The 25,090-nt window shown below is 42.5% G+C and overlaps 1 protein-coding gene across 1 annotated transcript; it reads left to right on the forward strand.

Annotated features, from left to right (window-relative positions):
* The first annotated feature begins 651 nt into the window (after nucleotides 1-651).
* dhrs13 (dehydrogenase/reductase 13) lies at nucleotides 652-4,945 on the forward strand. Its single transcript, XM_022751348.1, has 5 exons — nucleotides 652-794; nucleotides 2,078-2,196; nucleotides 2,434-2,557; nucleotides 3,267-3,593; nucleotides 3,841-4,945. Exons 1-5 carry the CDS (start codon nucleotides 668-670, stop codon nucleotides 4,098-4,100), a joined length of 957 nt encoding a protein of 318 aa, XP_022607069.1. The 5' UTR covers nucleotides 652-667; the 3' UTR covers nucleotides 4,101-4,945.
* The last annotated feature ends 20,145 nt before the right edge of the window (nucleotides 4,946-25,090 follow it).

A 25,090-nucleotide genomic window follows, 5' to 3' on the forward strand; every position in this document is an offset into this window, starting at 1 on the left:
CTTTAAAGAAATGTAATATCAGAGTAAATGTTCTTCTGTAATATTCAGTTAAGAGTCGTGAAGACATTTACTTGGCCTTGTTGTGGATCCATGTCTGTTCAGTTAGAGCAGCACATATTATGGTCCGTTTTATTTATTTCTTTTAGCTCTCCTTAAATTGACCACTTCAGCCAACACGCTTCAAAACATTTACTTTGAAGGCGAGCTATCTGTTTCCGGCTCTCTACTTCCTTGTTGAATTCTCATTACAAGTTGGATAATCGATCAAGCTGACGTTTACCCGCGATGAATTTCATTGCACATCTTTATTCAGCTGAAAATGTTGCACGTTTGTTTGTGCTGTTCACTTTGATAATATAAATGTATTATTCTGTTGTATATCGGTAACATCTCTTCACCAACCCCGGGAAGCCAACCGGAAGTTCAAGCTATCAGAGTTGTTTTCCCCATGAAAGCTAATTTTTTTTTTTTTTTAAATTAGTGAAATATACATTTTAAATTCAAATTGTATTATATTTCCCTTCAATAAAACTCAGTGGGTTAGTTTTTTTGTAAATAATTTCAGTACTTTCATGCGTCCACGTAGGCTTTATTTTGAAAATCGTAACCGGAACAAATTTTGTAACGTTAGCCGCCTTGACACAACTAGTACTAGTCCAATGCAGTGATGTCGGCGTTGCTGTGCCTCGTAGCGGGAGCAGTTTGCTTTTATTTGATAGTGTACTACGGTGTGTTTAGAGGAGTGGGATGCTCGAGTCCAGTGAAGCTAAAGGGGAAGACGGCCATTGTTACAGGTAAATGAGACTCACCTGTCGGCTTCTGCCGGCATGTAGCTTTCATGGTGCTGCTCATGTAAACAGTAGGAGCGTCGCTGTTTTCTCAAGCACTTGCCCAAATGTTATTCTGTCACAAAGCTGTTCTGAATCAGCTTTCAAACTAATCCACCGACAAAAATATAAAAATTTAACCTTAGACCAAACAAACACAGCTGGCCGGCAAAGTCGACGTTACAGTTGGTGTAATGGCCGCTAGGTGTCTTAAAAGTTTGGCTAAGAAACCTGAATAGATTTATTGTATGATTACACTGGATTTGACCTAAAGCATACGAGCATGCAGGAGAACCCCAGACCAAGGAGAACAGCACAATAAACATGATTTGATTAAATACAGTGAAATAAACTAGTCACTCATAAAAGGTGAAATGACAACCAGCTCAACTGTAGAGCAAACAGCATGAGCTCAGGACAAAGAACACTCAACACACCTGTGTCAGATTCCCAATTCTATTAGCACACCTGTACCACACCTCAAAATTCAAAACAAAAACAAGGGAGACCACACAAATAATTCAGGCTTTAAAAGCAAATGAGATTTAATTGAACTAATAATAAGCAAAACACAAACTTAAGGTGGGATATGTATATCAGTTATTAGATCAGTGGTGTGGTGAGTGTGTGGAAGAGTAAAACAGATAATCAAGTGAGGAAAATAAAGCTAACCCAAACCTGAGTCCTGCTTGCTGGAGGAGAGAGGAAGAACTGATTTCTCCAGCCCTTTATATAACATTCAGGAGAATTGAGTTCAGGTGTGCCTCTACTCCCCTGACACACCTCCCACAAGCAGTGAGTGGGAGGGGTTGTCACACGATACATAATAATAAATATATATGAATGTGACACTCTCTCTAGTTCGTATATTCCTCATTACCCATGAAGTAAAGTTTTCATCCTTAAGATCCAAGACTATTAATTTTAGTCTCTTCATTATACGGATCCAGCTCAATAGTGGGCAATTTAAGCCTGTTTCTAATATAACTATGCTCATTTGTTTCATAATTTATTTGTCATCGAGTGGAAAAATCGCTGTGGGAGAGTGTTACCTACATTTATTCTATTACTTGGGTCTTGTATTTTATTGTATCATATTGTATTGTATTTTTATTTTTTGTATAGCTTTAATCCTTTGTGCATTTGTTGTCAGGTAAAGCAACGTTATTATTATTGACAGGTTTTTGGAGGACAATTAGATGTCACTGAGTGTCACTGCATTAGTGCCTTTTTTTTTCCCCGCTGCACAGGAAGCAACACTGGCATCGGCAAGGCCACAGCTCTGGATCTGGCAAAGAGAGGAGCCAGGGTGATCCTGGCCTGCCGCAACAAGGAGAAAGCTGAGGCTGCTGCTTTTGACATCCGCAGAGTAAGTAAGCTGCGAAGAAGACACCGTGTCAACTGCCCATCAAGGTCACTGAGTCCGCTTCACATGTCGGTAGATTAACTGATCTCATATATTGTAACTATACAGCATGGTGCAGATACACCCATAGATTTGATATCAGCCTCATTTTACATTTACATTTTTTCATCAGGTAATTTCTGCTAGATATGTGTATAACAGCCAGACTTACCCAGAATCCTTTTGGGTTTTTTTTTTCAGGAGAGCGGGAACAATCAGGTGGTGTTCATGCAGTTGGATCTGGCGAGTCTAAAGTCCGTGCGCAGTTTTGCTGAAACCTTCCTGAAGACCGAGCCCAGACTGGACCTCCTCATCAACAACGCAGGTGAAGATGTTGAAATATGATGGAATATTCCTTTACGTGGTCCATATTTTATTATTTTTTATTTCTTACATAAAAAACTAAACAAAAAAGGTGTAGTTAAAGGAAACAAAATCAGTTATATTTGACTTCACTACCACAGCTCAAGCACAGTGAGTGATTGAAGCAGCTGTGTAAAGATGCCTACAGACAATCATCAGTCTTACTAGTTTATTCTAGGCCACACTGTGCGACAAGGATCTAATAAACTTAGCTACTACATCCAGTTTGATGTGTATCGCCGGTGTGATGATTAACACCTGAATCGTAGCTGCAATGCAAGTCAATCTGCATGAAACGTCATCAGCATGCGTCGTCCATCTGCGCCGTTGCGGTGGTAAACAATGAATCTAGGCAGGAATCGAGCCCATGCAATAGCGGTATTTGTGCGTATGGAAATAAATCCAAAGAAGAAGAGAAGGAGAATGTGGACCTGGTCATGGCGAGGGGAAACTTGGGATGCCAATTTTGCAAAGAGAGCTTGAGGTAAGTGTTTTTTAACATACATAAACGTACGTTGTTCCAGGCAAGACCGTGACAACAGCCATCTTTGTATCTCTCTCACAGTGCGACGTAGGATGACTGTTGGAGCCACGAGCAGTCGTCTTTCATCTGGGACAGCCCTAAGTCGCACAGTGTATACATACTATATAATACACACTGTATGTTTCAGGTGTGATGGGTCCAGGGTGCACTGAGGACGGCTTCGGCGCAGCGTTCGGGGTGAACCACCTGGGTCACTTCCTGCTCACCAACCTCCTCCTGGAGCGGCTGCAGCAGTGCGGTCCCAGCCGCGTGGTCACCGTGGCCGCGCTGCTGCACCGCTTCGGAAACATCGACTTCCCTCTGCTGGCTTCCGAGAAAGACTTAGTGTCGGGTCAGTCCACCTGGCACGACTTCCAAGCCTACTGCAGCAGCAAGCTGTGTAATGTGCTCTTCACCAGGGAGCTGGCCAACAGGCTGGAGGGCACCAGTGTCACCTGCTACAGCCTGCACCCAGGTCAGTGGACACCTCACATTTCAGAATTAGGATTTTTAAAGGCTTGAAAAATAATTATCACTCGCCTCTGCTGTTTGACAGTTTCCAGTCTGTTGCACCTCTGACCACACACCATAACACACTTCAACTGTTGTTTCTTAAAGGGCCCGTATAGTATGAAGGTGACAGACAACCTGTAGGCCGAGCCGTGTTTTACAGTAAAAACATGGAGCCTTTCACCCAAGCTTCACATCTCTGCTCTTCCCAGGAGTCATCTACACAGAACTATGTCGCGGTCTGAGCCTGTGGCTGCAGCTCCTCATGATGCCCTTTGCCAAGCTGTTCTTCATGGACCCAGAGGGGGGGTCCCAGACCACCCTGCACTGCGCCCTGCAGGAGGGCATTGAGCCTCTCAGCGGACGCTACTTCTCTAACTGCGCGCTGCAGCAAGTGGGAGCCAAAGGACGAGACGACGCCCTGGCGAAGAAGCTGTGGGAGGTGAGTGAGAGGTTAACCAGGTTGTCATGACAGACTGAAACCTGATCCAGGAGCTGCAAAGACTGGATCAACGCTCAACTGTTGGTTCCTTTAAAGCGCTGGTTTCTTATGGTCATATACATGAATAATGTAAGTACACAGCCTTACACTGGTGCCTCCTGTTTATCAAATGACAGTTTGAGATGTCATGGCTGCATGTGGTTGAACCACATTAATGATCTCTATCGGGGCCCCTTCCTCAGACTTGATTACTGACAAGCTTCAAATGCACAGGTGTGGTTTATATAATAATCTACAGCAAGTACAGATGTTGATCCAAGTGGGGATAATGCAAAAGATCAGACGTGTTGACTGAGTCGTTGTGTGATTAAGCTCTAGTGCTTCTTCTGGGACATTCGTATCATATTGACATTGATGTATTTGTCAGTAGTTTTTCACTGTGAGTGGCCAAACAAGCTGACGTGTCGAAGAAGAAAACTGCTCTGGGTAAATGTGACATTCATTCCTGTGCTCTAAGTCGATGGTGCCGGCAGCTTGGGGACACACTTGCTCTGTAAGGTGCTAAACAATATGTTTGCACAGTTAATTCGAGTACTATCCACAACTGTCTGCAAACCACACCACATCGCTTGTGCAATAGTTTAAAGTAAAAAACTAGAACACAGCTAATATGATATCTGACGCTCCAGTTCATCTGAAGTTTCTATAGTTTTGAAATGATGAAATGTCTGTGGGATTTTTGCCACAATGAGAGACGTCTGATGGAAAATGTTTAGCTCTTATTAACTGTAAATCTGTGCTGATTAAACCTGTATTAATACCTGTAGGGGTCTTCATAAAATTACATTTGGTACATTGTCTACTTGTATATTAAAACAAAATGGACATTTTCTCTAGTTCTCTGGTTTTCTGTGGTTGTAGATGCTCTTCATACTCTGCTGTTGGGCAGTGTTAATGGGTCTGTTGTGTTTCACCTGTGCTCATAAAGTTAGTTCATTGATGAGCCAGTACAAAGTGACAACAGAGGACAAATAACGGATTCACAATCTGCTTCACAGCTTCATAATTCTGTCTATAACTTGTTTTACCCCAAAAGGAGGAGGAGGAGGGCTGTGACACTCCTCAACCATGACGGCTATCATTCACAAATTTCAGCTTTTCAAAATACATCACTCAAAAAGGACAGTGTAACCTAATCAGAATGACTCGTAACTGCAGCAGATACAATTTTGAATAAAACCAAAGACACCGTGCAGAGGTAAGGATGCTGAATGCACTTATTAATTGTTTAGCAACACAAGAAAACATGTTTTCTGTAAGGAAGGATTAGAAGTGACATGTTGATGTGCTGGACATTAAATAGGACTGGCGCGAGGTCAGGATGAGATGGAGGTATTACTGTTTACTCCCAGTGAGGAAGTGTGTTTAAACTTCCTTCAGTCCGACACGGTTGAAATTAAAACACACTTTGCGTTCTTCAAGTCTTTGTCAGTCAACTTGTTCCTTTTACCACTTTCACCACCTTTCACGTTTTCTTCTAAGCCCCGTGCAGCGATGAGGAGGCGGGTGGTGTTTTTTTATTATTGCTGCTTTCATTGCCCAACAAAATTAATAAACGCTAAATAAAAAAAAAATTACATTTCTTACACAGTAATAAAAGGACGGTAATTTCTTCCTGGAAGTCGAGTTAGAGATGCCGTACAGACGTGACACGAAAAGAAAAGATTTGGAACAACATAACAAAAGAGAAAGGCCATATACGAAGCTCTGCTTAGGAGCCAAAACATTCCCAGCATTCTTGAGATGTTTGCAGTTGTTTTGTTAATTTCCACTACACTGTGCTTGAAAAGAAAAAAACAGCAAACAAGTATAGCATAAATATTGTTGCAGATAAAAAAAAAAAAAGTGCAATAAAATAGTGTAAATACCTTTTTTGGCTCAGCTGCACCCTGGGTATGAAAGACTTTTTTTTTTTTTTTTATCATAACATTTAAGTTATCAAAAAAGTCACATAACTTCTACTTCTATCATTTGTCATTTTTATCTCATCAGTTCAGGAATATGCCAATAAAGCCAGAGTTGAAAAATGTATTTGATGCTTTATATGCTAAAGAAATAAAATGGAAAAGGCAGTAAACTAACCTGGAATCGACACATTCATTATGCCCTCTGGTGTATTATGACATTTTCTGTTGCAGTGAGATTGTTGTGTATAATATAATGTGTAGAGACATACTTTTGGAGTTACTAACAATTCATGTGATAGCAACAGATTTCATACAGAGTCTAATGCTGTTTAATTAAATTATATATAAACTTTCAGGACATTAATGTTCAGGATATAAGGAAGAGGAGACATTAAAAAAGAAACAGTCTCTGGAAATACTAAAAAATCAAAAATAAACCTCCTGTAAATATATTCAGTTTGTTCATAATGCAGTTTATTTCGTCACTAATCTGTGTTTATAGTTTACTAACTTATATTTTTGTTCTAAGTGGTATTTTTTGGACATAAGCCTGCTCTTATCATTTAATTTCATCTACATTTCCCTCCTAATAAGACAAAAACCATTTCAATCCATTTGAAACTGTCAACACCCAGTTTATCCACAAGGTGGCAGTAGCGTAGCACGGCTCCAACGGGGTGTCATCATGCTGTTCCTTGGCTGTTGTTGCTTGGAGCAAGGTTGTTGAGGACCTTAACCCAGCAGACCTATGGATTCTGTTCATTATGAGCACTGATTATTAACACAGGTAGGCATGAAAGCCAGGTCAGTTGAGTGTGTTAAGAGAGGTGCTCTTGTAATTACTCAGTAGGACATTCTTCTGCGCAGGCTTCTCCTTTAACCTCAGTGTTGGTGGGGAGAAACACACTTCCACAATCGATTCCTATCTCCTCCTGGCTTCAACTATCCCTCTGTCCCCTGCCGTGGCCCCCCCCCCCCTGCTTTCTCTGCTGCATGTTGAAAGGACCTGTGGTAAACTTGAATCCTCCTTGAGTCGCAGCTTTAATGACAACCTTTTCTGTATCACTGCGCCGCGCCACCCTTGTTCAAGCAAACGCTGGAGTAAACAGTTACACCCAAAGAGGTCACTAAGTTCAGTATCAACCCAAACAAGAATACAAAGTTTAAGCCAAGACGTTCCAATGAATCAAGATCTGTGGACGACCCAAAAAACGGACAGTGACAGAGAGAAGACATCGTTTCTGGAAATAGATGTTGCCGTTAAGTTTTTTTAATTGTAATTTTTAAATGCTGCAGAAATGTCAAAGACATCTCAAAACCTCAGCAAATGAAACAAAACATCTCTGCATGGGTAGAAATTTTTCTTAAAGTAAGAAAAAGAAAAATATGCTTTTTCATCATTCAGGTGGACGAACCTTCTACTGGACTATTAAAGTTTTTACAACTGTACACCTTGAACTTTGAAAAGTCTTAATCATGGAAGGTTTTCTTCTTGTCTTGGTCTAGCAGCAGCTGTTTGAACATTGCGTGGCAGGGCAGGATGGTGTTTGTGGCTCAGCAGGGTAGAAAAGGATCGGACTCGTAGGGTCGGTGGTATGAAAAACCTGGTCCTCCTCTCCACGCGTCGTCTTCGTTCCCCTGTGGGAATGAGCTCCATCCATTGTTGTCTGTCTTTGGTAACACGTTTAGCCCTCCCCCAAACTTAAGGTCATTGTGGCTACCTAATCCATCACAGTCCTGTTCTTGCTGGTTTTCTTGTTTCTGTGGGATGTGATTTGCTTCCATTCAAAGTACATGACCCAACCATGCCCAAGGTTTTCTTTCTGAGTTTCTACCCGTTTTCTTCTCTGTCTGTCTGTCTGTCTGTCTGTCTGTCTGTCTGTCTGTCTGTCTGTCTGCCTGTCTGTCTGTCTGTTGTGGTAGTTAATGGAGAAGATGGCTTGGTCGAGTTTAAGTCTTCAAGCTGAATGCCTCTGGGTTTATCTGCTGTGGTCTGGGACATGATCCAATCAATGGGGAGTAGGAAGAAGATTGAAGGGAGGATGCCACCTTGTCTCGCTCCAGACTGAATGGGGAAATACTCGGAAAGGGTTTTGCCCAACCCTACATTCAAAGTGTTGATACAAGGCTCGGATTATGGGTCTGAACTTTGGAAGACTTCCCAAGCTTGTGCATGATTTTGTTACGGAAACTACAAAGCGATCTGTCCGTACATATTTATATTCATGGAACTTTTCTCATTATTATTTTACGCCGTGAGTCCTGCTGGAGGAAAAGTTGTACAAGCTAAAGAACTTTGTCTCTATTTTCTCTATGATTTGTACAAGATGACATGATGATTTTTTTTTCAAGGAAACTTGCCAGAAAATTATTAAGAAAAAAAGAAAAAAAATTTTTTTACGCCAACATGGAGATCCAAATGCTGTTTCAAAGTCATTTCCAAGTTACCAGGAATAAAATTCAGGGGAAGAAAAAATACAAAATCCTTCAATAATCAGTCAAATTTAATACACTGATCCCTAAAGATACTGGAGTCAGTCTTTAAAAACACATACGAGTAGATTGTTGTTGCTAAAACCCCCAAATACCCAGAAAAACTACTGAAGTCGTGACCTCAGTGCGGGGTGAGGGGTTGTCAGCAAACTAAATGTGTACCTTGCAGCTGCACTTGTTAAAATAATAAAACAGAAAAAGTAGCAGCTACAATAAAAATGTGTTTCAGCTTCATCTCATGAAGGATCATTAGATGAGAAAGCTGAGTTTGTTTCAGGCCAAAGGTCTGCGGCTCAGGAGACTGCACTTCCCCTCCTTGATCTATAGTTCATAGATGTTCTGTCAGTCCCGCTCCACTCTCTTGTTTGAGAAGCAGCTTGTTGATGACTCGTGTGGTGTGTTTGCTTTGGGCAGACTTCACAGCGCTGCAGTACTTAGTGACTGGATTAGTGCATCAATTAGCAGCTATTGGATGCATAGAGCCATGCTGATTGATTTAGATGCTGTGGGAGCCATGTGCATGTTGTTTGCATGGGGACAACATCAACACATCTGAGTCAGAGAAAGACTGATAGTTTGCTCTTTCTGTTTCACTTAATCGCTGTTCATAATAAATTTTTTGGAATGCTTGTTGTCAGTGGAAGCGGAAAACCTTTTAGTATTTAAGTCGACAGTGAAAAAATAAGCCTACTTGACATAGTTAACCTTCCTTGTAGTCATGGAATAAATGCAATAAAGTTATAAGAAGTAAAATATGAGTATGACAGAGGAAGACATGTACATAAGGCATATCTGTCAGCCATATAAACTCACTTAAGCACTGCATGACCAACTTTAGCTTTAAGCAGTGCGGGTGATAACGGACTTCTCCGGGGGATTTACCGTAGCTTCGTGCGCTCGCTGCTGAAACTGTACAGACCTACAAACCCTCCTGTACAGACTCTCTGCCCCCAACACCTGCTGTACATGCTGAACTGCAGCCCGCACGCCACAGAATACCAAAGAGAGCACCTTGGGGGGGGGGGCTTGCAAGATTGGTTCACGTACCAGAGTCTGACTACGCGCTTGTTCGCCTGCTAGCCTGTGGATGCTATTCCTGCTAGCCTGTGGACTTTGGGGAAATGCTGCTGCAGTTCAGGTTGATGGTAACACGTCTGTCAGTCCCTGTTACAGTTACAGTGCGTTGCATTTTCATTTTGCATATTATTTGTCTCCAGGTTATTTCTCATATCTGCTACCGCCATGCTGAAACATACATACAAGTTGGTAGATCTTCTTGTGTTTATGGTATGTGAAATATGCTTTGTCGCACTTCTGTGCTGAAAAACTGGACACAAAACCCAGCTCCTTTAACAGATCCATCAGATTTATACTCTGATATAAAATACAAAATAAGCAGTTGGGCGTTTCTTTAACTGCATGTGTCACCCTGAATAGGTTAGTTGGGTTAGTTTGTCTGTTTTGTGGGTGGCTGTTCAAACATTGAGGGTGGGAGATGTGTAAAGAACACAAGTAAAGTGTTGGTAAGCTCATAATGAACATTAAACCCCCCCCCTGTCACCTCTTTCCTCCAGACACTCCTCACTTTTCAGTATTAACACACACACACACACACACACACACACACACACACACACACTCACACACACACACCCGTCCGGCCCTTATCAGTAACAGTGTGGGTGTCGATAAATAGAAGCATCCTCTGGGTCTTGTTATTTCCTCCGCTGCAATTAACGTTCCCATCTGCTAACCTGTGATTAACGGTGTTTACCGATATGCTGCGGCGTGTTCGACTGCTTGAGTCACAGAACACACCTTCCTCTCCATTTCCCAGCCCCTCCCACGTGCAGCTCACGCTGTCAACGGTGAATTTAACTAAACACTTCTCCTGGGAATCTCTCTTGCTTTGGCCCCCGGTGATGGAAAGCCGGTCAGTTATGATTATGCCCCATTGTTCTGCAGATACAGTATATCAGACCGATATTGATCCCTGAGTAGAGTTATAATGCAAACATGAATTTATATTATGTTAAACTATTATGTTGCTATGACGACAGTTAATTTCTCAAGATGAAGGCCACGTTTCCCGCGGATCCGCCAGCGACAGGTTTGTGGAGGGATGTCTCGAAGCGTTGATGTGGGTTTATCACTTGTCGCCATCTTGGCAGATGCCAGAAAATTCTTGTTACTTAATCACTTAATATGATGAACTGATTCAGCGCCGTGACAGCATCGAATTCTGTTGCGTCATCCCTCCATCTGTTTTCCTCTTCTTACCCATTGTGGCGGCGCCTGCGAGCTTCAGAAAGCTCTTTCTCCAGAGCCACGTTCTGCTGGTCTTCCTGTCAGATTCTAAGGCCTCCCCAGATCGGACGTGTCCAATCAGAGGCTCGAACCGTATCAGCCACCCTGCGAAGGTGTCTGAACATTACCCAACGCTCATTGCGGGCGACAGGTGAGGGCTGGAACATGTATCACCTTTCACATAGAGAACTTCACTTTAGGCTCAGCTGTCTCTTCCCTGGCAGACGGGAACAGCATCCACATCACTTACATCATGACAATGACCTCAAGGTATTTTCCTTTGGTGCAGCAGATCACTTCTTCTGAGATGCTCTCCTTCAGACCACTTAAGCAATTGTGAGGTCACAAGAAACAAGAAGAAACAAGCACTTCTCACTCCGGTTATCCAAGTCAAATCTGAACATGTTTACCGCCACTGCAGGTAAAACAGCAAAGGCATTAGCATGTATGAATCAGCATTCTGTGCTTCTTCTCTTTCACGTCGCAGTTTTTAGAGGTCGTTACCTGGGCTCAATGCGGCAGTCATCGTTGTACACTGTTGCACACCTAGTTATTGAAGAACGGAAAGATTTTCAGGCATGTTTAGATTGTCAAAACTGGCTGGTTTTATTTGTCTGGTTTCAACTTTTGCAAAGACACGGCACGTTGACTCGTAGGAAAACACTGACGCAGTTCCTCCCCAGCCCGAAGTTTCTCCGATGCACAAAGAGCACTTTCAGTTTCAGATTTTGTGACAAATCACTGCATAAAGCTATCAGGCTCAGCGTGCAGGTGTTAATAGATGCTTTAATCATCGATTCATCAATTTTCATTTGTCTTGTAGGTGTTTTAATTATGCTGCCTGTTTCCCACTGAGTCTGGAAACAGTGTGAACCGAACACGGAGGGAAAGTGAACCTCCAGCATTATAAAAGCCTCTTAAACAGACAGTCGTTCATATATAGCACTCAGGTAAATGAGCCTGCTCTCGCAAATGCTGCTTGCTGAGCAGGAGGCTGTAAAACGGCAACATATCAGACAGGTTACTGCTGTAAAAGCTATTAATTAGAAAGAAATTGAACAGTTTTGTCGGTTTCCATGGTAACAAATTGCCTATTAGCCGCATAGGAAAATGTATTTGTGTGACATTCATCCACCCAGTCACAATAGGTTTATTACCTGAGGACTCCTTCACTGTTAAAATGATGAAGTCACACAGGACTAAAGTTCCATGTCGGTCTGGATTGATGAAACCAACTGTGGTCTTTCTGTACATGATGAATCCCCGGATAGAAAACGTGGCTTAATAAATGCAAATTTCACTGAAACGATCCGACTGAAAAAATCCTGACAGTTCTTATGAGAACAAATCATCCAAGGAGACATTGAAATTTAGATTAAAATTTAAAAGATAGTAAGATTAATTTCAGAAGCTAAACCCCAAAATAGTATCAGGATTTGTGAAACCCTTCTAAACAGGTCATGCTGCCTTTTGTTGAACCTTTTGTCCAGCTTGCATTGTGAATATTACACACTTTTTTTTATATATATTATTATATATATTATGGCTAACGTGTTAGCAAACAGTTTCCTGTTTTCACACCCAGCAGTTACAAAGCAACATGAGCTAATGATTTCGATTCGTGTCTGCGTCCACCGGAGAAATACATGTCCAAATCTTCACTGGTCTCCACACCATCTCCTCAGAAAAATGTCTGGTTACGTAGCAGCTAAATGCTCCACTGTGTTGAGCATGTTACTCTTTCTACTGTGGCTTTATTTGAGCTTCGTCTGCAGCTGCTGGAAACCACGTAGATGGGAGCTGCAAGACTGAACCAAACACAGTCAAATTGTGCAACGAGCGACACATTTCAATTAATTAATTCAATTCATTTTTTCCTTTGTTAATGTAATGACATTAATAAGGGCAGCAGGAAAGACTGTGGCCGACGCCTCCCTCCCCGGACACAAACTTTTTGAGTCACTGCCGTCGATCAGGATCAAAACCTCACAACACCAGAGCAGCTTCTTCCTGACTGTAGTTGGCCTCATTAACAAGACCCCACTGTCACCTCTGCACATTTCTCATGCATATTTTTGTTTTTCATACTGTAACTATTGCAAATTCTCCAATTTATATTGCACATTGTACATATTTGTATTATATTTAAAAACTGTAAAGATTTCCACATTTTTATTGTAAATATTTTATGGAAACAAAACACTAAAGCAAATTCCTCGTATTTGAAAACCTACGTGGTAAACAACCTGATTCTGATTCTTAAGAAAAATAATAACAAAACTATTGCCTCATGTTTATATTTTATTTTTGTGAAAGATATAAGCTCCATCTTTAAAAAATCAAGTGTATTACCACTATTTCTTTTTTAAAGCCACATAAAACACTATTTTCTCAGTAATGTGTTCATCAAAAAGTTTAGTTTTTTAACACCAATTAATAAGTCTCATCACGACATACCTTCCACATATTCAATCTTTATATCTATTTTCCCTCAAGAGAATTTCAGATAATTGTAAGACAGATCATAATATGGTTTTGGAGTCAAATCAAAACAGGAAAGAGCAAAAACAAAAGTCCTCTTACGTTGATGTTTCTGTAAAACTTGAGAATGTGAAGAGCACTTTTAAAACAAATGGCTCTGATGTTTGTATGAGTAGATTCATTTGTGACTGTGAGTGCAAAACACAACCACTTTAAAACAGAAAATACAGAAGAGCTTGAGCGCTGCTTGCAGCTCGGTTGGCTTTTGAAGCACATGGTCGTAGCGCTGACACCAACACAGTGCTCCTCAAGGCCGCTGGTTTTTCTCTGCTTTTCATTGAAAATTGATTGAGAAATTCCGCAAGAGCGCCGTCATCGATCGGACGCTAATTATTGTGGGTGAGAAAAGGCAAACATTCCAAGCCGGCAGTCACAGATTGAAGTCAGCTATCTGCGCAATTAACACCACGGTGGACACACAATAGCCTGCATGAAGAAGTATCCTTTTGTAGGTGTTGGGCTATTTTCCTGCGAGTGTTGTGTAGGAACCTGATTCCCTTTTGTAAAGAGGACTTGTTTACAAAGCTCAGTCCTCCTTTCTTTCACTCATGACATCTGAAATAAGGTCAGCATAATAGATGAGACAAACATTTATAATGAAGACATAGGGTTACCTTGAAAATCCACTTTTAGTTGGGGGAAAATTGTTCAAACACGCAACATTTGGACACACAAACATCCACACTGGTTTTGTGTATTGTGTGTCCCAAATTAGGGAGTGTTGTCTCGGAAGGCCACAGCCTTAGACGTATTGTTGGGAGGACTGAAGGCCGCTGGGTTGAAGCTGCACCTCACCCACAACTCACACCTGGTATAAATCCACCTTCACATCACTGCAATGTCCTGCGCTTCCAACACATTGTCTCCTGCCTCGGCCTCAATCTGATGATGATCCTTCTCCAGGATGAACTCCGACCCTCGGCTTTTAAGTCATCGTGGACAATAAGTCCTTCAACCGCTCATAGAAATGGGAACTTGAACATCTGGAATTTGTCAACTGTGTCTCTTGGTGCTGCTTTGTACCTTGGCACAACTCAGTTGGGATGGGTTCATCCAGGAAAGCCGCTACATTAACATTAACTTCGATGGCTGACGGGAAAATGAGGGAAAATGGAGAGAGGGGTTTAACAGAGTGAAAGTTGCTTCCTTCATGTTTTTTACTTATTTTTCAGAGAGATGTTTGAAATCTTTAACTCCCGCTTCTGTCTACTACGTTTGAAACGGCAGACATGGTTTCCAGGTTTCCATTTCAATAACAAAACTCATTTTTACGACATAATAAATCCTAAAGCCCAAACTGAGCGGAAATCTGCCCAATGGATGATCCCGTCTCATTCGCCCAATCACAACGACCATCCTCACAGACTCGCGGACTTTGAGGGCTGTCCCACTGTCAAATCATCAGGTGCATTAGAGCTCTGTAGCAGACCTTTATGCATACTTTAAGTAAGATTTTTGCATTTACCATGGTTACCAGGGGTAATGAGGCTCTCCACTCAGGACCTGCCCCTCCAGCAGGAGAGCAGGAAGCTGGCCCCCGGGTTTATTCCCTATCTCCAAGGTTATTCACCTTCGCCGTCCCTGATCTCTGAGGATCCACCTTGACATTGCACGTCTCTCTGCTGAAGCCTGTCAAGGAGGGCTCACTGTTTTGCCTGAGCTCCAGGTAAACTACCTGAACTTGATTGTGTTTGTTGTCGTGCTTTTGGGTTCAACCCTCTCTCCAGGATGAAACGGACCTGTCCCGTTTTAAACTGGCTTTTTTTCCCCTTTGCTGAGTCTTTGTGACTCCACAGGGACTGCAGCACCCAGTGGACTGTCAGTAGGTGGAATCTAGGACATTCAGACTTGCCCAGTAAAGGGTTTCTAGGTCGTGCTCATAATCAATTTTTCTATAAATGCGGAGCTCCACTGAGGTTCATTCTGCACATCACTGCATACATATGTTCATGCAGACATGACCTTATATGACACGCCATCGTAGCACTGCTCTCTAATTTATCAAGAGTTTCGAAATGGTTCACAAACTTATAGTTTCTTTTCTTTTGTTTTCTTCTTTATTTCATTTTTCCTAAAACATCTGGCCACTGTAGTTTTGGTAACAAGAGGAAATAGTGCATGTGTTGGGGACTATTTTGAGCGGCGCATTAATCCACATTTGGTGCTCTGGTGAGGACTTGAGGCAACAGGTCAGTGTGTGTGTGATATGCTGTTGACAATAAGAAAAACATACGGTACAGAGAATATTGGATGTATTAAAGTTGAAGGTATATCAAATTTCGTCATCCCTTTTTTAATCTAAAACAACATCTTCAGATTTTTTAAATGTATTAGTGTATTGTATAGTTTTTAATTATTAAAAAGAAGAAGAACAAAAAGTCTTTGGGGAAATATGAGAAACGCTGTGTTTCGACTCAGCCGGGGGGGCGGGGCGTGTTGGTTTCTGTGTGTGACTGACAGCAGCGCCCCGACTGATGAAGTAAACAAACTTGTGCTGCATGTCGCAGACAGACAGTGCGTCGTTAGTGCTGAACAGTAATGATCAAACCAACATCTAACCGGACCAAAGTGACATTTTCATGTTTGTTTACATGCTGTTTAATGTGCTGCAGAAGCTAATTAGCTATCTCGCCTACAAACTGACATTAGCTGCGCACTTTTCCCCCTGGTGAATGTTTGTTTTTTTGGCGGCTCGTTCAACAAGCTAAGGTTCAGGACGAGTTAGAGCGGGAAAGCTGTCGATGTTCGGCCGTGGCGGCTGTCTGCCTCGGTGTAAACATCTGCTCTGCACAGAATCACTGCTTTATGCATAAGGTTTGACTGGCTGCATCAGAGTAAGGTCTCTGATACAGGAACAGTATTACATCGAATTAATGTAGAACCAGGGGCACCACCAGGAAATGAAAAAAATTTAAATACAAATTTCTCCCATCTGGGTTTGTAACAGACAAAGATAAAAAGCTTTTTTGACAGTAAAATTTGCTGTTGGGTTGTTGTTGTGTTTTTTTTTTTTTTTTTAATGAGAAACCTGTGAGCCAAACCTTTTATTAATTACTTACTAACATATCATCAAGCCTGCACTTATTCGTGTTTTTCAGTTCTCAGTTTACACCAAACACAGCGGTCTCCACCAGTGGTGTGATGATTCACGGTTCACTCGCACTTCACTGTGACCAAATTACTGTCACTCACTCTGTGCTGTTTTTAAATTACAACTCCAAATGAGAGTGAGGTGTGTAACTGTGGCTTCATCAGTCTCAGATCAACACGTGAGATGGTATTTAATATTTTATTTAAAGCGCCGTATTTTCTTCTTCTCCTGTGCTTTATTTGAAGTGTTGATCCACCAGAAGATACTGTATATTTGTGGTTTTAAGAGCCAAAAACCATCTCACTGTAGTTTTACACCTTGTGACGGTTTGTCAGTTTCTTGGACCCGAAGGCGGACACAGACAGAGGTGAGGGGTGAAAAGTGGTTTTAATGAAAACAGCGATGAGGGAAGGGGAGGCTGGTGTGGGCCGGAGACCGGCAGAGCGGGGTTGAGGGCAGAGGCAGAGTTCGGCTGGAGTATCTTCCGGTGAGGTGGTGTGTCGGGCAGAGACTGGCTCGAGAGCAAGTTAGCAAAACTTCCAAAGAACTAGATTGAGCTCTGTGAAACCTCCCGGGGAGTTAAAGTGTCCGAGAGCAAGCGACTGAACAATCTGGCGATGAGTGGAGGGTCCCTCTCCTCATGTTTTCTAAGTGATCCAGTAAAAAAAAAGAAAGAAAAAAAAGCAGATTTCAGCTAAAAACACTCAGAGACACCAAATCCTGCAAGGTTTGGATGGTGGGTCCAGGTGGGCGGGGCTTGGTGACTGCTTTGTTGTGACATCACAAAGTTCCAGAAGTCCTGACGGCTGGTTTTAAGGCTCAGTTTCTGAATACAGGCTGTGTGCATTTCTCTGTGGACTGAGGCTTTGATACTTTCACAGTATTAATATAGAAGCTAGACCTGATCTATAATCACACTACACATGGACACAGACCTTTACACTGGAGGAGCTTTAATACTTTTATTCTACTTCTTGACAATGTCATAGATTTGTTTTCTGCCCCAGAGGGCGCTGAAGTGACTTATTACTGTTCTATAAATAATTTATCAACCATTAGTCATTATTCAAAACTGATAAACTCTTAATAAAGGATTAATTTCTAAAAAAGAAAATGGTAACCATCTCAGTTCACTCTGTTTGGCCTCATGTCTGTCTTGTGTCCTGGGATCACAGTGGACAAAAACATGTCCTTTGTTCACAGACTGTGGGTTGTCTGTGTTTAAGCAAGTGATGCTGTAATGATCGTATTCTCTAAACGACACGCACACACACGCACACACACACACGCACACAGTGTAGATTTCAGTCACTCGGCAGCTGTGGGAGCCGTCCTGCCTCCCCGTGCCAACAGTCAGTGTCATAGAGCGACAGCAGTTGTGGCTGGTTTTGAATTAAAACTATGGCTCGGGGCACTTCGTTAACTTATTATGGAGAACAGAGGCCCTCACCAATGCCCTCTCTCTCTCTCTCACACACACACACACACATACACTCCAACACGCACCCTCCTGTCTTTTGATAAAGCTTGTACCCTTGTCAACAAGCACACATTTTAATTAGTGTTGATTGTTGTTGGCATGTTCAATAGTTATTAATTAGAGCGGGGAGGGGCCGCAGTCTTGATTGCATGCCTGAAGCTGTGACGCATTGTGTTGTCTCACTCTCCAGAATAACAGAGAAGCTGTGAAAAATCAAGGTGGGAGGGGGTGGGAGGGGGAGTGGGGGCTGTAACCCCTTTGATAATGTCTTCTTACCTAGAACATGTAAAATGTGGACAGGAACTATGTTACTCCTCATTTATTTTCAACCAGTGTAAAAATCCCACAGTAATAACTCACTGAGCAGCTCTTTAAAAGTAAAATAAAAAAGTGTTTGAGATTATTATTATTAGTATTTTTAATTTAAACAAGAGTAAATATTGAAAAGCCTGACACACGACTTCAAACAGTTGCTGAAAGTGGGCGAGCAGGAGAACCGGCACATTTCCTGTTGGCCTGAGGGTGGCTTCGGCGTGCACCGTGGACAGTCAACTTAACCAGCGCTAATAACGAGTTAACGAACCTTCCTTCCTTCACCTCACCTGCGTGTGGGTGACGCCACCTCGCTGAACTGTTGTGGCTGCAGCGTGTGTCCACACCGCTGCCGCCGCCCCCAGCCCTGTCTTTCCACATTGAGTTTGCCTTTGATAATCGATAAGCAATCAATAACGGTAACAATTATCCAGAGTCGCTGAGCGGTCGGAAAAGTGAAAAGTTCACAAAGCAGTCATGATTTTTGTTTACTCTCATTCAGAGCCAGAGAGAGAGAGAGAGAGAGAGAGAGAGAGAACTACTGCCCTTCACCTAATGTTCTGTATAATATATATTTATATTATTGCCACAATATAAATATATATTATTATTCATTTTTTCCTTCAGTCACTGTATGTGCTGTTTTTAGTGGATTTATTATAATATTGTATTATTGTTTTTTTGAGCCGTATCAGATGTTTTACTGACTGTTGAGAGAGCCGCCATCGTTATCAGTAGTTTCACTGTTGTTTGAATTCGTCGTTATTTTCTTTATTTCTTTATTTTTTGTTGCTAACGTTGCTCCATAACTGTAGAATAAGCTGCGTTAATAAGAAACTAAAAGGATGAGATGCTAACATGCTCCATGGAGCTCAGGTGAGGTGCGGAGTTGGTGGGTTTCGTCACTGCGAGCGAAAACTTTCGTATCACATAATTTGCTCCATATGGTTCATATATAAATATCGACTACTGCGTCTTTAAATTGGACAAAAAAATATAATTTTATAATTTCTTTTTTTTTTTTTTTTTTGTTACCAGAAAAAAAACAAACCAGAAATAATATAAAAGAAAACAACATGTGGTCATGGCTTCTGTGTTAAACTGGAATCTGTACTCATTTTGACCTCCTCTCCGTGCTCGGGGGCTGACACTTCATCAGGAGTGACGAGGACCATTTCCCCCCCCCCCCTCCGCCTCTTCCTCTCTCCGTCTTGGTCCTGATGCGCCTTTTGTTTGGTGCCTAATGACAGCTGTGATGGAACCGTCATGCTCTGTGATCAGACGGGCCCACAGCAAGGCCTTCTCTCTGCCGCCGCCGCCACCGCCACCGCTGCTCTGCTCCCTCTCTGTCTCTATCCGCTCCCTGCACCAGAGAGAGAGAGAGAGAGAGAGAGAGAGAGAGAGAGCTCTGCAGGTCAAACACAGCCTCGCTTTCTCACCTCATCACCACTGATCTGAGGTGGCACCATATCAAATCTCATTTCAGAGATCTATTTTTTTTTATATGCATATGTGTATGTATATGTACATATATATATATATATATATATATATATGTACATATACTATATATACAATGTTTATATGCTGCCATAAGCTCCAGACAGAGAGACCCAATGGCTAAAAATATCATTTTCCCTGTCCCAGAAATTGTCTGGAGGGTTCATTGGAAACGTGCAGCTGGGTGCGTTTCCTGCTGTTTGCCTGAACACATACCCTCATTCGGAGACGGTGAGCAGCTCTGCCTATTAAAATGTAAATTCCCTCTCGATGCGGCGGCGGCGGCGGCAGCAGCGGTTGACGGCGAGCCCAGACTGGGATGCAGCAGGGGAAGAAGACGGTGGGGGTGAGAGGTGTAGCTACGCGCTATAGGCAGGATCTGTCTTTCACCGTGCGGTGGCTCCCAGATAGGCAGTCTGTCTGTGGCGGGGTAATATGCTCCGCTGGCCGGGGCCCTTCAGCGGATTTCAAAGCCCGGGCTGGAAACAAAAGGTGACTGGGCCGTGCCTCTGATGCAAGCTCACTATAATAGACTATTTTACTGACTTCATGCCACTTTGTCATGTTTTCTTCATCCTTTTCTATTTCTGTAATTTCACACACATTTGGCTTTTTATCAATCAGTATTTACAAGCGATCACTGGAGCTTCCAGTCATGTCTGAGCTGTGCTGGTTGGACAATTAATTTATTCTGCATATCACATATTAAATCAACTACTTTTATTAAACAAATGTCACACATATTTATGGTTTACATTATCTCATTTTCAAAAGAGTCATTACACGTCGATAACTGTTCCTCACTGTAGGTAAATAAAATAAATGACGAGTCCTCCAGCTTAAATGACTGTATCTTCAAACACGACCCATAGGAGCGTACCTGTGGCAGGCATACTGGACCTTTGTTGTCACGGTAACAATAATAATACGACCTTAGTAGAAGCGTACCAGCGGCAGGTGAGCTGGCCCTTCGTTGTCATGGCGGTAAACTTGCGGGTTAAGGTTGTGCACAGGTCGTGGTTAGGGTTTAGGAAACGATGGTGGTGCGGGTTAAAAAGACGTACTTCCTGAAGGTTAGAGGAGCTTTGTCGCCGTGGTTACAGCGATAGCAACACATAGCTACGGTTTGGTATGGAACAGTCACAGATGGAGTTTCACAACAGCGATCTCGTGTGTGAACGTGTTTCGTCGACTCGACCCTGAACTTCTTCCTCACGCAGACTTTCTTCATGTACCATGTGATCTAACTTCCTCCTTTTGCTCGTGTCATAGTAACAGCGGCCACTAGAGGCCTAACCAAAAGAAAACCTAACCATGGGTCATAATAAGCTGCTGCTTGTTTCATTTATTTTTTTTAACAGGACAGTTGGATAAATAAATACAAAAATATCACAGAGAAGAATGAGAAATAAAACAAAAAACAAAAACCAAGCGACGACATGATCATTATTAGGACACTAATTCAGAAGTAGTTACAAACACAGTCAAGTACAACAGATATACATGTAAACTCATGCACACACACGGGCACAGTATATTCTAAATCTATCTTAAACAATTGATTTAATATTTAACAGAAAGTGAAGGAATCTAGAATTTAAAGTCTTATTATATAACTGTTGCTGTTATACTTTCTTGGGGGAAAAAATGGGTAAATAACAAGAACCTTATGTTATCCACAGTAATAGAAACAGTGCTGTTTTGGTTTGGTTTGAATGCTTGTTAATATAATACAGTATATAAACCAAAGTGAACCTGTGTTGAATCCAGGTAACACGTATATCTTAATTTTATTGTCATCATAATTATTATTATTATTATTATTATTATTATTTATACCAGGATGAACATGAACTTATGCAGGTGCTGCATGTACATTTTTATATCTGTAAGCTGTAAACAAACATAGACACCTTTTTGTTTCATATTTACTCTTTTAAATGATAATATTTTTTCTGTAATACACATATTATGTCTAGATGTTGAGCCTTTGTATTGTATCTGTAATAGTTACTGCTGATGTGTCATGTTCCCACATGAGAAAAAAAAAAACCAAGATTTCTAAAATGAAGTCCTTTGCAGCTGACTGTGCGATAGTCGTCGTTATTACCGGCTAAATTAACGTCAAATCAGCTTATCAAGACATACAGTATTAAACATGCGTGGCTTTATTTTGAATTCCTCGCTGGATTACATTCGGCCCCTCAGCTTGGATTAATTTCCAATGACCATAATCATAAGAATAAATGATGTGAATGATAGAAGTGTATTGTGTAACTGGAAACTGTGAAGCGTGGTTCCAGGTTTTGCTCTGCATCATGTGTCTGACATTATAAGCGTGGGACACTAGATGGAGCTGCGATCATGCTGAGGGCAGCTCACTCACTCACTCACTCACTCACTCACTCACTCACTCACTCACTGACATGGTGCAGTGGCCGCTCGCAGCCTCCCCATCTCCATGCCCCACGCTGAACACAAGAAATGCTGCTGCTGCTGCTGCTGCTGCTGCTGTCGGCCCCTGTCACTGCATAATGACTGTGCTGCTTGTATTGCATTGCTGGTATGCAGCAGCAAACAACTGGAGAAAGTGAAGAAAAAGAAAGAAAAAACATACACGTTTACTAGACAGAAGCTTTTTGCTCTTCTGCAGCATCTGTGCTTCAGAGACTTTGACTCCGGGGGCCCCAGAGGACCCGGAGGCTCCTCGGAGTCCTGCTTCACAAGCTCATTATTCCCTGAAAGAGAGAGACTGTGGTGGAATTCACCTGATTCTGTCCACTGTGTGACAATAAGCAGAATTGATTTAGCAGTTACAGGCTGATTTATGTGGGACCAAATGACAGTCTAATGTCTGCTGCCCCGCCACAGCCGGTGTCCTTTCTCTGCCTTTGCAGGTGATCAAACATGCTTTCTCACTCTGTCAGAAGCTGCACGAGTAATGTTGCGAGTTAACGAGTCACGTGGCTCACGCTCGTCTGCTAATTTGCTCAATAGGATGAGCCTGGTGTCGTTTTATATTTTTCTCACTGTAAACAAATCACAGGAAAACACCAGAACCAACAATAGAGGAGTGAAGAAGACCGGTGTGGGTTCTACAACTTCCTGTTGCAGTAAACTCTGTGTCTTAATTCACAGCTGAAAATAGTCACCAACAAATCAACTATTTTTAGTCCGTCCAAATATCCATCCATCCATCCATCCATCCATCCATCCATCCATCCATCCATCCATCCATCCATCCATCTGAGCCGAGGAAGGTCTTTGAAGAGAAGCCACAGAAGCAGGCAGGTGTCTGATTACTCCATCGAGTTCTGGATGTGGCTGCAGAGACTAAGCAGAACCAGCCTCCCCTGTATGATTCACATTATCATGGACTTTCTGATTCCTGTATTGAAGATGAACTGGTGGAGCCCACGATCACCTGCACAGCTCGATGACCACGTCTCTGTCACGGTTCGAATTGACCGCTGCCTCCAAGAGGCGACGGAGAGAAAGATATCAGCCCGCTGGTTCCCTGGTGTTTCCATGTTCATCCCTGGTGCACCAAGCTCCTGACCTGAAGAGCTCCAGCATCTGCCCCTGCCCATTAAAAGCTGGGGCTCATCAGTAACACGCATGGTACTGGTGATCTGAGCCCAAAATGTGCCTGAGTTGGCAACCAACCTCTGAACCTCCGAGAGCCTCTGATGTCGACTTGCAGACTGAGCAGGACTAAGAATTTGTTTCGTGCACTCTCAGATCTTGTGTTCATACTTTACAATATATGTCCAGAAGTTACCTCCACCACTTCCCTCCAAACACGTGAAGTACTTTACACAAAAATAATCCCTCACCAGCTTCCCACCCACTGTGACGGCCCTCCCACCGTCTTGGTTGTCCCGGCCAGTCCGTTTGAGCCTGGCACGCCTCAGGAGGTCGAGGCATATGGCGGCATCGGATTAGCTAAGTGAAGATCGAGAGTAGTTGCAGTGAGGAAGTCGTATCCTTCACATGTTTCTAGCATCTCCGCAGCTTGGCAGCTCTGTAATCATAACCCCTACAGCTCATGCTTTGTTTTTTTTTTGTATGTGAGCTCGGTGTAGTTTGGTTCAGTCGGTGTTTCGTCGGGACGATTTGATTGGTTAGTGAGCTACATTGGTGCAGCGCACATCTGTTGATTCCAGGTTAATGTGTATTTGGTTCCTGGAGTTTTTATGTAGCCAGGACATTGAATTTGCGTTGTCCAGCCGCTTGTGATGAACTAATTCTGCGCTCAACCTTTTGATGTGTACTTTGTGTCAGTGGCTGAACCTCATTTCACACTGACCACAGCACCATGCAATAACTGTGCACGAGTTATGAGACTATTTACAGTCTATGGTTCTTACATCTTCCACAGGCTCATTAGTTTTTATTTCATTTTCCTATTATAACATCATCCGTTACTATGGTGGGAACACACATAAGTCTCATACCATGGGGTTTGGGTATGATTCAGTTCAAGTAAAACTGTCACACCTGTCCTGATGAGTCCAGAGCCGTCACTCAAACACACACACACACACACACACACACACACACACACAGGGTCAGTGTGTACGTTGCTAGCTAGCTTCAGCTAACGACAGCACGGTTGACACATGGAACACAAGAACCGGTCAGCTGTTCAATTCTCGCAAATGAAAAACTGGCTTCACACGTCAACAGTTGTCGCTGCGCTACAACAAGAAAACTCTTCTTCCAGTAATTATGCACCCACCGTTAGACGCCGCCTGACAGCAGAATGTATGCATTTATCAGCTGGGGATGTGTGGGTCGGAGGGAGTCTCCGCTGGACCGGGACTGTACTGTGGTGCCTTAAATTCAACTCCGAGCGATCTTCATTGCACAACCTCCGCAGCGTTTTCTGTCACTGGACCTTGAAGAACTCCTCACCTGTACGAAGCTGTCAATTCAGTCCACAAAATGCTCCTCTTCACAGCGAAATGGTTTATTCTCTCCCTGAGAGATTTCAGAGTTGAAAATTGTCCATCTGTCTTTTTCAGTGAAAATGAATTCTAGGTCTAACCAATTGTTGGGGCCTTGTGTAATTTAAGAGACTGCTCCAAATATCTTTTAAGTAATGAGAAGTCATTTTTGTGGCTGTTGTTAGAGCGTATTGGACAAAGGCTTCCATTCTGTCTGAAATGGTACATTCAGCCACGATGAGGGGAAAAAAAGGAGAAAGCCAAAGTCTGAATGACTCTATGGCCTTTTGAACCCCAAGTCAAATATCATTGTGTGAGGCCCTCCCCTGAGTGGTAGTCACCAAATACTGCTGTTAGTACTGATTGAAAATCCATGAGGA

This window comes from Seriola dumerili, unplaced genomic scaffold, assembly GCF_002260705.1.
Source record: "Seriola dumerili isolate Sdu_G_001 unplaced genomic scaffold, Sdu_1.0 BDQW01000153.1, whole genome shotgun sequence".
In the NCBI taxonomy this organism is placed as follows: domain Eukaryota; kingdom Metazoa; phylum Chordata; class Actinopteri; order Carangiformes; family Carangidae; genus Seriola; species Seriola dumerili.